Below are 12,983 nucleotides of genomic sequence, written 5' to 3' on the forward strand. Positions count from 1 at the left end.
TACGTCTTCCATCTCGTCCCTGTCGCCCATCACAGTCTGAGTTTATTCTCCCCCTGTGTGCAGTCCCGAGGACGGAAGTGATCCCTCACTCCGGCGAGAGTAAACACTACCCTGTTGTGGGCCTTTAAGCTCTGTTTGTTTTCAGTGCTCTGTGAATGCGAGTGCTGCAGCGGTGACCCCCACACCCCCTTCCCCACTAACACCAGCACCAACGATATTCCACTGCTGGCTGTTATCCAGTACACTGCATGGGAAAATACCACAGAGCTTGAGAAAGGAGGGAGCACCACCAATGAGGAATTTGCCCCGTCAGTTTAAGCCACGCCTTCTTTTGCGCCCTCTCCCTCGAATAACTGTCACGTTGCTTACATGAACTGTTCCCAACCCATTAGCAGATGTGAATGAGATGTCGGCGAAGTTGGTTTTTCAGGGGCCTTTCTTTTAAGAGGGTAAGATGGATAATGTTTCCCCTTTCCTCTCTAAAAGGGCTCTGTCCTTACTCGGATGACGGGACAAGACAGAGTAGTAAAGAAAGCCCATTGAATAAACCATCAAGCAACAACGACAAATGTGGCTATTAAGATCAATGTACCAACATTAAGACTGATTTTAATCATTCCTTAAAAACTACACTAAAGTTTATGATCAAAGGGATGCTTCAATAAGAAATAACTGTTACTTTAAGGAGGCCTCGTCCAATTTAGTGTTTCCGAGACATATGTTCACATTAGGCTCAAATTCCCCATGTTAATGTGCCGGTGGTATAGAGAGTAGAGTACAACCTCAGTCTATAACAATGCAAAACATATGGGGGTTTAGGTTAGAGTTAAAGACACATCAATTGTAATGCCATTTATTGTGGGTACTTCTGATCTGCCATTTTTAGCATCGGCTCTTACAAAAGGATGAGTTTTAAACAGGCCCTTTTTGGGTTTTTTCCTTTCCTGTAGTGTGTTTATATAGTTTTTTGTGCATGTAAATGCTCTGCTAAAATCCCAAAGTTCACTCCAGAGGGAGTTTCGGTTCCCTCCACGAACAATAAAGCATGTACACATGTCAAATAGAGGCACAAATAAAAAAATATGTAACCTGAAAATGTCCCATTTTAATACAATTTGAATGAAGACACACTTGGTTGTTGCTGCTTCTAGTACTGTCAGTTATGTCTGATGCACTAATACAATCTCCATTGTAAGGACTACTTTAGTTGGTAAGGTCTGTTCTGAGAGCAGCATTAATTAGGTGCATGTCCTTCAGGTACTTGACCTAGTGCTCAGTGTTGTGTTGAAATACAGGCAACTCAACCATCAAACACTCAATTCTGAGAGAGTCTTACTGTTGTGGAAAAGACGTGTTGTTTGTGCAAGACTGAAAGAAAGCCATTGTTCCTTTGACCTTAATTTCTTTTGTTACAGGGCATCGAGTGGACCAATATTGAATATTTCAACAACGCCATTATCTGCGACCTGATTGAGAATGTAAGTTCAGCACACTTGTAGCACTTTTTTTTGTTAACTTGTCAACAACACACTGACTAAAAGGCAATAACTTTGGGTATTTTTATTGGTAATTTCTACCATCTTTCAATGTCCAGCACCAAAGTGGCATCTTGGCCATGTTGGATGAGGAGTGTCTGAGGCCGGGGACAGTCACCGATGAGACATTCCTGGACAAACTGAACACCATCTGCGCTGAACACCAGCACTTTGAGAGTCGCCTAAGCAAGAATTCAAAGTTCCTCACTGACCACAGCCTGCCACACAACTGCTTTCGCATCCAGCACTACGCCGGCAAGGTACTGAACATCATTCTGTGTTCTTTTTTTTTTAATGTCTTGATACTGTTAGCCTATTTCATTACCTTCTACTTGTTATTTTTTAGTTTGTTCACATATCATTTAACATTCATCATTCATCATTTTGACAGTATTTGGGGATTTATAGAGTGAATAAAAAGTTGTATCCAAACTTGCCTTTGTAAAATCCTTGACACTAATTTGTCAACAAAATGAAAGAGAAAATTGAACTTGGCTTTATTTAATGTTCTAGAAGTTAATGCAAATTAGCTTTTATTATAAGATAATGCCTTATTTGTACATTTATACATTTTCAGAAACGTTTTGTCCTAATATGCAAGAAATCAACTTAAAAAAACAGAGAAGACTATTTGTTCAGTTGTGTTTCTTCATGTAATAAAAGGAAAACTCTTTTTGATTAATTTCTGTTCTTCCCTGTTTTTATGAAGGTGCTTTACCGCGCCGAGGGCTTCGTAGACAAGAACAACGACCTGTTATACCGGGACCTGTCGCAGGCAATGTACAAGGCCAACCACAGCCTCATGAAACAGCTGTTCCCTGAGGGCAACCCCGCCAAAGTCAACCTGAAGAGACCCCCCACTGCTGGATTCCAGTTCAAAGCATCAGTCGGGACGCTCATGAGGAACCTGCAGACCAAGAACCCAAACTACATCCGGTAAAATCTTGTTGTTAATCCAGGGAAAATATCAGTTTGTACTCAAAATCCAGCATTTCTATATACATTTTTAGTTGATCAACTGAAGGCCCAATATCTTGAAACAGCTGCAGCTTCTTTTAATGACGAATTCAGGAATACTTGTCAATGAATTCAAGAAATTCCCTTCTAAAATCCATTAAGTGGGACCTTTGTGTAAACATCGCTCTCTGCTTCCCCAGGTGCATTAAGCCCAACGACAAGAAGGCCTCCCACATCTTCACCGACTCCCTGGTCTGCCACCAGGTGCGCTACCTGGGCCTGATGGAGAATGTACGCGTGCGAAGAGCAGGCTACGCCTTCCGCCAGGCCTATGAGCCGTGCCTGGAGCGCTACAAAATGCTCTGCAAACGGACCTGGCCCCATTGGAGAGGGCCTGCCAGGTAATGCTGCTGTTTATCCTGAAACAGGGACGTAATTGCACGATTGAGGCGGAGAAGAGAAAAAAGGGTCTTGTCACTGGATCGTTGCCAAAACATATCCCTCCCAGGTTTTTGTGAGGAAATGCGAGTATGGAAACTAACAACACTTATACTCTGGGTATCTTTAACTAAGGATTTAACCTCAGGATACTCCCAGTGGAGGGACTGTGCCCAGCACTAATAGGTTGCACTTCCAGTGGTCAGCGCCCAGGTGGGTTTGTGTGGGGCTGTGTGAATGTGAAGCAGGTTTTTGCTGGAGAAAGGCTCCTATAGCTTTCCTGCATTAGTAAAAGGTCAAGTATAGGCCATATTTAGCTCAAGTTGAGTTGGTTTACCCAACATATTGACATATTGAATCAATTCACAACTTTCAGAAATAGATTTTTTAAAATTAATTTTCAATGGACAGTTATCCTTAGTAACAAATAATATTTGTGTAGAGCTTGTTTGACTTGCTGAAAAGTTACACAAAATACCAGTTTTATATCAAAAAAATGTATACAACCATAACGGGCAGCATTTTTTAATGTTTTGTTTAACATGTATCTTGAATTTACTTAGAATAGACCCTTTCTCCTATTTAGTAAAAAGTGTATTAATTTTTTCACGTTGCCGTTGTATCCAGTTTGCCTTTGGGAGTTTTGCAATCAATTAATACAACTTTTTCAAATATAAAACACGTCTAAATATTAAACTTCTTCTCTCAAGGCATAAAAGCAGGAGAAAACTCAGCACTCCTATACTGAATTCGAAAATAGATTTTAAATTGGGAATTGTTTTGAATTAAGTATAATTTTTAGATCAAATCACAACCCGGTAATCTGAATCCAATCGTTAGTTATCAGAAGATTCACAACCTTTTAGTTTACATGGTACTTTTAATGAAATGCTCTTTGGCTTATCTATATATGCGATCACATATTTTCTTTTCGGTTATCCAACTTTAATATTACATTCAGTACACACGTACACAGTTTCAGGTATTTGCCCAGTCCCTCTCTGAGCCACAACATGTTGAGACGTTTCATCTTATCCGTCTCATCTGTTCCATATCAGCCAGACGTGCGTGTCTCGTCCCTCTGTGCTGCTAAAAGCACTGATTCCTATCTGCCCTACCACACATCGGCCTCTTGTTGTTCAGACATCCCTCTGTGCTTTGTGTGGTTTCCTTATTTCCTCCCTCCACATGTTCCTCTGGATTTCCTTCTCCTCTTAATCATTCTTTGTTTCTCAAAACCCTACAACCCCAAAGCTGTCCTCCCTCACGCCCTGAATCTTCTCACTACTCCTATACATGTTGTTTATGGCCACTTTAAATGTCAAGTTTGAATGACCTGTACGACCCCTCTGGTTCTCTACAGGGAAGGAGTGGAGGTGCTAATGGCTGACCTTCAGGTTCCAACAGAGGAGTTCTCCTACGGTCGTTCCAAGATCTTCATCAGGAACCCAAGAACGGTAAAAAAACAAACAAATAAATGTTTTTTTGTCACCAGTTTTGACATCTGCTGTGTACTCCTGTAGATCAAGCTCTGTTTAAAATAAATTGCATACAGTGTGGCCTGATTTCTCTGAGAGTAAGATGTTTGCAAAGCATGGTGGGCTGTACCCAGAGCCCCCCAACCTCAGCAATTAGCAGGCAACCCCCAGGAAAAAAAGCACATGGTTTCACTTAGCCATCCCATCAAAAACATGGGAAATGAGCGTGTTTTCTCGGCGCTCGTAGGTTACTGCTCAAGCCTGCAGCATCTTAATGGAAGTTCTCCCCACCCTGCAAAAAGACCAACAAAGCTTACAATAACATGATCTCATTGTGGGGGAATTTCTTTTTTCTTCCATAATTGCCTTTTCTATCTGATCTGCCTTATATATCTGCAGCTGCGAAACGTAGCTTCTAGATTAGTGGATAGTAATCCTTGTTCCCAGACAATATTTATTTGGCTCTTTATCCAATATAGCCACTTCTTTAATTCTCATAAAGGTTAGGGGGAATTATTTTCATTAAGCATAGAACAAGATTTTGCATTTCCTTCATTGGAAAATACTTAAGTTTATTGGGCTAATCATGAAGCCCTTGGGGTGTATTATTTATTCTATATGTACACAGTATGTGCTATAAATAAATGACCATATCTAAGATTAGCTTACATTACCACAACAGTGAGATATTTAGGAATATTGTTTCTAAAGCAGGGTTTTTTCTAGAAAAATATAGTATGGGGGCACTTGCGTCACTTCCGGTCAAATTAAAGGCCCCGACCCACTCTGCCGAAAATAATGCATTGGAGTGAAGCCGAAAATAATAGTTTCTTCATGTCTTAAAGCTGCTGAGTCGTATATTGCACCCCAAATAACAAATAAATCAAGAGTTACGGTTTCTTTACTTCCTCTACAGAAAAAAGGACAGTAAAAGAAACGATCAAATTCAGAAATCACAGTTTCAGAATAGGCCTGCTGCCTGCAACTCATCCACCGGCAGACCGACCGGATATCGATTCCCTATTTATTAGGAGCTCCGTGGAAAAACTAAGCTGTCTATATAGTCTGTTTGACACGTTTTTCATATTTTAAGCGGAATTTATACAGTTTTTGACAAACAGAACTGGCATCACTTTAAACATTCAAGGAGAAAATCTACATTTTGTTAAGACACGCAAAAAAACGGTTACCTGGTTTAGACTAAACCCAGTATATGATGTGTATGCAAAGCAGTGATATATTAACAGAAGACAATTACATTGGATAACAGATTGAAAGATGATGAAATAAATGTTATTTACATTGGTCATTGCTTTGAGCACAGGCAGTAAAAGGTTCACTTTTAGATTGGACTTTGTATTAGATAAACCAGTATATGATCAGATCCAAAAATATTTCTATTGATCTCGGATGTGGAGACGTTTCTGTATACGTTTTCTCTTTTGACAACTTCCCTGTTACCTTGTTGCAGAAATTAAAAAGACACTGTACTCTGATAAAATTGATTTTGAGTCCTGCCAACTTTAACAGCAATCATCACTCAGGCGTTTTCTTATCCAATACATCCCCGTATTCTTTCCCCACAGCTATTCTCCCTGGAGGAGAGGAGGAGGCAATGCCTACAAGACCTGGCTACGCTCATTCAGAAGATCTACCGTGGCTGGAAGTGCCGCAGCCACTTCTTGCTACTGAAGAAGAGTCAGATCGTGGTGGCAGCATGGTACCGCAGATATGCGGTGAGGCTCAAAATCACACAAAGCAAAACAAACAGATTGACTGATGGAATGGATGCATGGTGTTCGTAATTTTTATGATTTATTTTTTCTTTCCTCACAGCAACAAAAGAAATACAAAAAGATCAAGAGCGCCACCACCGTGGTGCAGTCCTACACTCGGGGATGGCAGGTAAGCACCTTCCTCTGAATTTTGAAACAGAGAGTCAGGTTTATTGACACAAACATTTACACAAACTTTAAAAGGAATTTGCTTTGGCATATAATGTTACATACATAAGCACAGTAAGAGGAATTTAGTTGTGAAAACGGTGCATATATCGAACTATTTTTAAAACTGTTATAAATAAAATCTTTACAAGAAATATAAATATACAAAACAAGTGCAATTCAGCATTTTTTGTTAATACAAATACACACTGTATTGTTTTATATCCATTGTATTGTTATATAACGTACACTGTGCATATTTTAACTTGCACTTCTTAATAGATATTGTTTCATTTTTTTTCAGCTTTTTTTTGTTGCACGTTTTTACTATCATATATGTTTAATTGAAATATTCAATTTTATTTATTGGTTATTGCACATTGTAACATTAAATTCTTATTTTTACTTTCACCCTCCACCTATTACATTGTTTCTTTCTTTCTCATATCTTTTGATTTTATTTGATTCTAAATTGGAGCAGTAAATTCATTTAAAACCTTTTTTTTATTTATGTAAATTTTTGGATTTTCTTTTTAATATTCTGTCTCTCACTGTTAAAATAAATTCACCATTAAAAGTATAGACTGTTAAGTTCTTTGTAAGTGGGCAAACTAACAAAATCAGCAGGGGATCAAATACTTAATTCCTTCACTGTATATCACAATGAAAAAAATGAAGAGCTATGTAGTTTGAAAAGAGGTAGCATTGGGCAGAACTGTGCAAAATGCATATATGCAGAGGAATGATGAATAAGAAACCAAGTAATAATAATAATAATAATAATAATGATAATAATAATACATTTAGACACTTGGTTAGCCATGTTGAAATACTTACAGGACATTCAAATGATTGCATGTTATATTTCCACCAGGCACGCAAACTCCTGAGAGAGCTGAAGTATCAGAAGAGATGTGAGGAGGCGGTGACAACCATCTCTGCCTACTGGCACGGCACACAGGTACTGAGTCATAAAAGCGCGAGTCATCACAGAGCAAGGTTTACCTCTTTCAGCCTGCGTTTGATACTGGCTTTCAATCATGTTGGAGAAAGAAATATGTGCCCTTGTAGTCTTTACAATATTGCCTTAAACATTTGATTTTTCATCTTATGCAGTGTTCCCACCTGATTACCCAACAGTATTACAAAAAATCTTTACCATCCTTGATGTAAATGCTGCTGTCTCCTTTTGATTCTCCGTCTTTTTGCTGATCACACAACCGCCACCTCTCTTTTTCTCACCCCCCACTCCTCTATCACTTTTTTATTTTTTCTTGGTCCGTTTTCCTTTTGCTTCGTCTTACCTAACGCCCACCACATCCCACCAGGCTCGGATGGAGCTGAGGCGTCTAAAACAAGAAGCGCGGAATATACACGCTGTGACAGTAATATGGGCATACTGGCAGGGAACCAAGGTATTTCCACCCAGCCACAGTGTGTCTCACCATGTCCCAGATGTCCTGTCATCCGTGTTCCCCATGTCCGCGTTACCATCCCATCCCCACTATGAAATAGCCTAATAGAGTGGTGCAGTGAAGATGCAAAAGTTGGCACCGCAAGGGCTCCCTCAACAAAAAGCAATGACATTTTTACACTGGATTTTGAATGACTGCAGAAATAAACAAACCCATATTTAGAATATGTCGACATTTTTCAAGCAGCCTATTATCCACATATTAACACCAATTTCAAGATTAGGACTTAAATCGCCAGAAGGGAAAAGCTAAAGCTAGGCTATAAACGAACCACATGACTGATGACTTCATATCAACTCTGCAAAGATAAAGATAGAGGTGGCTACTGTTTGACAAAATATTGTAGTAGTCACCTTAAGCCTCTAGTGCAACCAACCGCTTTCAAGACATTTAAATGCAGGTGGGGTAATTACTGACCTAATTTATGTCATAGCAAAAAACCTGAAGTTCTCTTAAGTTTGCGTTTACCACAGACCTTATTTCAGGAAGCTAACAAAAAACCTTGAATTCAAGACCAGGTAGCCCAAAGGAGCTTAAATGCTTATTAGTTTCCATGTTTAGGACTCATTCCTGCATCACTCTATGGATTAGCAGCCCCTCTGTTGGAACCCATATCCCGGCCCTTCCGTCAACTAATGGCCTGATCGTTGTTTGTCCACGTTTCTGTTCTGTAGTTTGTAACGCGTAGAATTGTCTTCATGTTTCTCGTTGTTACTATAATGTTATTTCCTACAAGGTTTAACAAATCAAAACAAAATTTCCACAAACATTAAACAAAACAGCTCCTTTTAACCCTCAGAGACCAACATTAGGACCTTTAAGTTTTGGCATAATTTGTTGATTTAAAAAAACTTTTTTTTAATGTTGTGCTAATTAAGGGAGAGTATACACATCTTGCACCACATGGATAGAAAGGGGCTTGTTGTCTTGTTTTCGGGATCATAAACAACCCAATGGAAATGGGAGGGTTAACACGCCTCACATGTTTTCCATTGGTGTCTTTTTGATTTGGTTTCTAACCAATGTGGTGTTTTTAAATGTGTCTTCTCTAATCTAATTAGTTTAACCACACCATGCCAACCACACAGATGACTTCCAATGCTGAGGCACCTCTTTCTAATGTAGTGCTGACAGCAGAATAAATAAGTATGGAAATATTTCAATACAATGGCACACGTTTTGCAACTCTATAAAAGCCCTGTGGCTGCGTATAATCAAAGCCACTGTGCAGACTTTGTAGTCGGCGTGTTTAACAACTTATCAGCCTTCCCTTATCATTTGACACATCCTTTGTTGTTAATAATCAATATTTCATGTCAAAGTCTCCCCGCCTGCTGATCATTATCAGTTCCAACTCATAACCGATGATGTTAAAGATTATTCTGTGTTGAAATGTGTTATGGAGAGCTAGAAAATGAAATCACAATCCAGACTGCCATCTAACATTTATTTAGAGTCAGTTTGTTATGTCACGTGTTTAATAATCTATTTTTTCATACAGTATACAAGAAACAAAACAAAGAAACAAGCTTACTTTTGTTTGAAATGAATAATACTCATATAAAGGGAAGATATATACCATAGTGATAGAAAACACAAATGTAAAGTCAGATTGAAGACTGATAGCATGTCGGTTACATGAACAGGGCTGGACTATTTCCTCATACTACTTTCCCTTGCTTCAGATAATAGTTAAACATAAAAAATACAAATAATAAGTAAAGGGAACAAAATACAACCGATATAAAGTTAAGAAAAGGAAAATATGATCATTACATTGGTCATTGGAAAGCACAGTTAAAAACAATGACGATCAAAATAGTTTGCTAACTTTTTAGTGCAGTTGGCTATCAGTTGCAGCTCCTATATCCCACTTTTGTCTTATTAGTTTTTTCTTTCCTCGGAACCATTATATTTGCTGAGTCACAAATTGTGAGCTCCACATAATGTTGTTCCCATGTCGATGTAACCCACCCCGTGTACCCGTCTCTCGAAATCCTTTGTTGTCTCTCGTCTTCATAACACTTTGTCACACCTACTCAACACATCAATATTTTAAATTGTCACTGAAATTAACATCCCCCTCCCGCAACTGCCACCGCTTCCCATCAGGCCCGGAGAGAGCTGCGTCAGCTGAAGGAAGAAGCGAGGAATAAACATGCCGTGTCGGTCATTTGGGCCGGCTGGCAAGGCACCAAGGTATTTTGGAAGCCTGTCGACCTTGACTTGCCGTGACTTGCCGCCTCCATCGAAACCCCCTCCCCCTACCCTCCCATCCCCACCAAAAACCAAACATACCATCATTCTGCTCAAACAATTCCATACACCCTCTCACACACACTTTGAATGCGAAAGGAAAGGAAGAGTCTTTTAGTCCTCTTGAGGGTCATTTTCACAGCTCAGTATGACAGGCTTTATTGTAATCATTTTCATGTAAGTAATAGTTAGCGACCCAAGGTTAGAGGTACTCACACACACAAACACACACACACACACACACACAAGGAATGAGTTTGATGTGGGTTTTCAGCTTCTTTTTTCTCCAGGTGCATGCTGCCTGCCTCTTGCATGCCCATCTTGTGTAGTTAATGCATGTTTTCTCTTTGCATTGCAGTACTTTTTGACAGGTTTTTATTATTTTTTTTTTTCCAGATGGTCCCTTTTTATGTATTTACTGATGCCTGTAACTTTTTGCCCTCTTTCTGTACTACTCAAAGTTCTACTAAAAATCTGTTTCCATTCCAGAAGTCCCCCCTGATAAATGTGTGCAGTATTTTTTTTTTCCGGAGCAGTGCAATTGTCACACAGGGCTGGTGTGCAGTGTGTGTGTTTGATGTTTGCCAACTTCAGGCATAAGCGAACTGTCGCTTTTTCTTCCTCTCATCTTTTCTCTTGCTTCATTTTGTTCCCGCTCTCCGTCTCTTTTTCCTGCCCACCCTACTAAACAGGCTCGCAGGGAGCTGAGAAGACTGAAGGAGGAGGCCAGGCGTAAGCATGCTGTCGCTGTCATTTGGGCCTACTGGAAGGGACTCAAGGTACCTACCAGCCCCACGGCACAGCCCATCCCCATATCTGTCTTTATCCTCCTCAACAATCTGCTTGATGCATGCTTCTACAGGAAGCCAATCTCTGCCTGGTGCTGCGGGACACTTTATCAATAAAGGAAATTGCTGTGTCTCAAGACGGATACTTCCTCTAGTACACTGCCATGTCGTACACTGTGAACACATATGAAGTGTCTGAATCCAGACAGCGTATTGTTATCTTAACATTGCTAATCGCTGTTGTGCCTTCACCAGAAGTGACAATCCCGCTGTTAGCTAGCTAGTAAGCTAGCTGTCTACCTAGCTACCTACCTGGCTTGCAATGCTAGCGTTAGTGAGAAGTGTCCAGTTGTCACCACTCATCTTTTTGACTGCTGTGAGTACACCATCTGGGTTCATCTTCATGTTTTACCGTACTTTGCATTGGGACATAGGCCTACTTATACCCTCAAAATAGCCATGTAACTACAGAAGTAGAAAATGGAGACAAAGCAATTGCTTAAGAATTGTGCTGTGTTAGACACAAAGAGGCATAATGGAATATCAGTGGTCGCACATGGTTATTGACTGAAATATATTACATATATATATATATATTATGCAAAGTTACATTGGAAACAATGTAACAAAACACTGGCTAGTCAAATCAATTCACAGCCCTCACATCTACGATTTTCATCAATTCAGTTTATTTGGTTGAAATTAGTTGGCAAACATGTAGCAAGTTCATTTAAGGTTAACTGTCTTTGGCAATACCATGGTTTAATAAATGTTTGAGATAATTATTGAGGGAGAGTTGCTATTTTCTGTTTTTTTGTATTTTCAATGCTAAATCAACTGAAACTGACACAGATGGCACAGTCTGTCTGTCTGTCTTTTTCTCTTTCTTATCTGTTCTTATCTAAACCCCTCCCTCTCTGCAACTGTGCAACTAACCTCATGTAAAGCGGCACCGCTTTGTGTACCATTCAGTATTACTTTCCCTTGTTACCTCTTTGTCTTTAGGTGTGTTAAATGTGTGCGTGTCCCAGTTTGTGGCGCTAATCTGTTACGTCTCCCCCTTGTTTTACTATATTACTGTCGTAACACTGGTCATCTGTTGCAGTTTTTAATCTTTTCATTGTGTTAATTGATCACCATGCACCTGGTTACAACTCAATTTGTAGGATTAAGGTCGGCATGAAGGTTGTTTGTCATAACCGTCATCGACTTTTTGTAATTCATCCAGTAATTGTCATTTTAATTAATTCCACCAGCTTTGGAGTTATCTGTTCCTAGTCTTCATTGTTTGTGACTAACCAAACGTATGTTGTTCTAGTGTGCTAACTGTTTACTGTCATCCCCCTGTCAGTTTATTCCCTCCGTTTCCTTCTTCAAATCAACTAATGGGTACCATAAGGGGATTGACATTTTTTTTTAATCCTTTTCTGTTGTAAAAGGTTCGCAGAGAGTACAGAAAATTCTTCAGGGCGAACGCAGGCAAGAAGATCTATAACTTTACCATCCAGAGGATTGTAAGTAGAATCTGTAAAGTTTTTTTGTTGCTTTTCATCAAAGATCTTGGCTAGAAACGTTATTCACCTGCTTTTTTGCATTATTTCAGATGCAGAAATACTTCCTGGGCTTGAAGAGCACCATGCCCTCCATGTCCCCCATAGACAAGAACTGGCCCGTTAAGCCTTACATCTTCCTGGATGGAGTTCACACAGAGCTGCGGAGAATCTTCCATCTCTGGAGGGTCGGTCACAAATAACCAGATATAACCCCTCTCATCTGTCTGTGCTCTTCACCCAGATTTATCTATATGAATATTGTGTTATACACTCCTGAAGTGCCGGCACAAAGCGAGCATTAGGGCAGTCTTACAAAAATATAAATCCACTTTGTAATGATTAAGTGTAGGTAAAGCTAAAAAGCAATATATAAATTAAATCAAATTAATCAGACCTTTTGTCAAGTGATACAATAATAATATTAGCCTTTTAATTATTATGATGCACTAATATGTTATTAATTGAGCAATTTTGCATAAGGACTACTTTTGCTTTTGTTACTTTATTTATATTTTGACGCTACATGCTTTTGTGATTTTACTTAAGTAGGAATTTAAATG

The 12,983-nt window shown here is 39.4% G+C and overlaps 1 protein-coding gene across 4 annotated transcripts in view; it reads left to right on the top strand.

Moving 5' to 3' along the window:
• myo1b (myosin IB) overlaps positions 1-12,983 on the top strand; it is a 65,787-nt gene that overhangs the window by 47,498 nt on the left and 5,306 nt on the right. The window contains exons 15-27 of one of the 4 annotated variants that reach the window (XM_063887415.1): positions 1,416-1,478; positions 1,595-1,795; positions 2,245-2,471; positions 2,693-2,893; positions 4,294-4,387; positions 5,995-6,144; positions 6,245-6,313; positions 7,226-7,312; positions 7,680-7,766; positions 9,939-10,025; positions 10,775-10,861; positions 12,310-12,384; positions 12,474-12,608. In XM_063887415.1, coding sequence (XP_063743485.1) covers positions 1,416-1,478; positions 1,595-1,795; positions 2,245-2,471; positions 2,693-2,893; positions 4,294-4,387; positions 5,995-6,144; positions 6,245-6,313; positions 7,226-7,312; positions 7,680-7,766; positions 9,939-10,025; positions 10,775-10,861; positions 12,310-12,384; positions 12,474-12,608 — 1,563 coding nt within the window. The remainder of the gene's footprint in view (positions 1-1,415; positions 1,479-1,594; positions 1,796-2,244; positions 2,472-2,692; positions 2,894-4,293; positions 4,388-5,994; positions 6,145-6,244; positions 6,314-7,225; positions 7,313-7,679; positions 7,767-9,938; positions 10,026-10,774; positions 10,862-12,309; positions 12,385-12,473; positions 12,609-12,983) is intronic. The other 3 variants (XM_063887416.1, XM_063887417.1, XM_063887418.1) reach the window with 3 other exon arrangements.

This window comes from Eleginops maclovinus, chromosome 7, assembly GCF_036324505.1.
Source record: "Eleginops maclovinus isolate JMC-PN-2008 ecotype Puerto Natales chromosome 7, JC_Emac_rtc_rv5, whole genome shotgun sequence".
In the NCBI taxonomy this organism is placed as follows: Eukaryota; Metazoa; Chordata; class Actinopteri; order Perciformes; family Eleginopidae; genus Eleginops; species Eleginops maclovinus.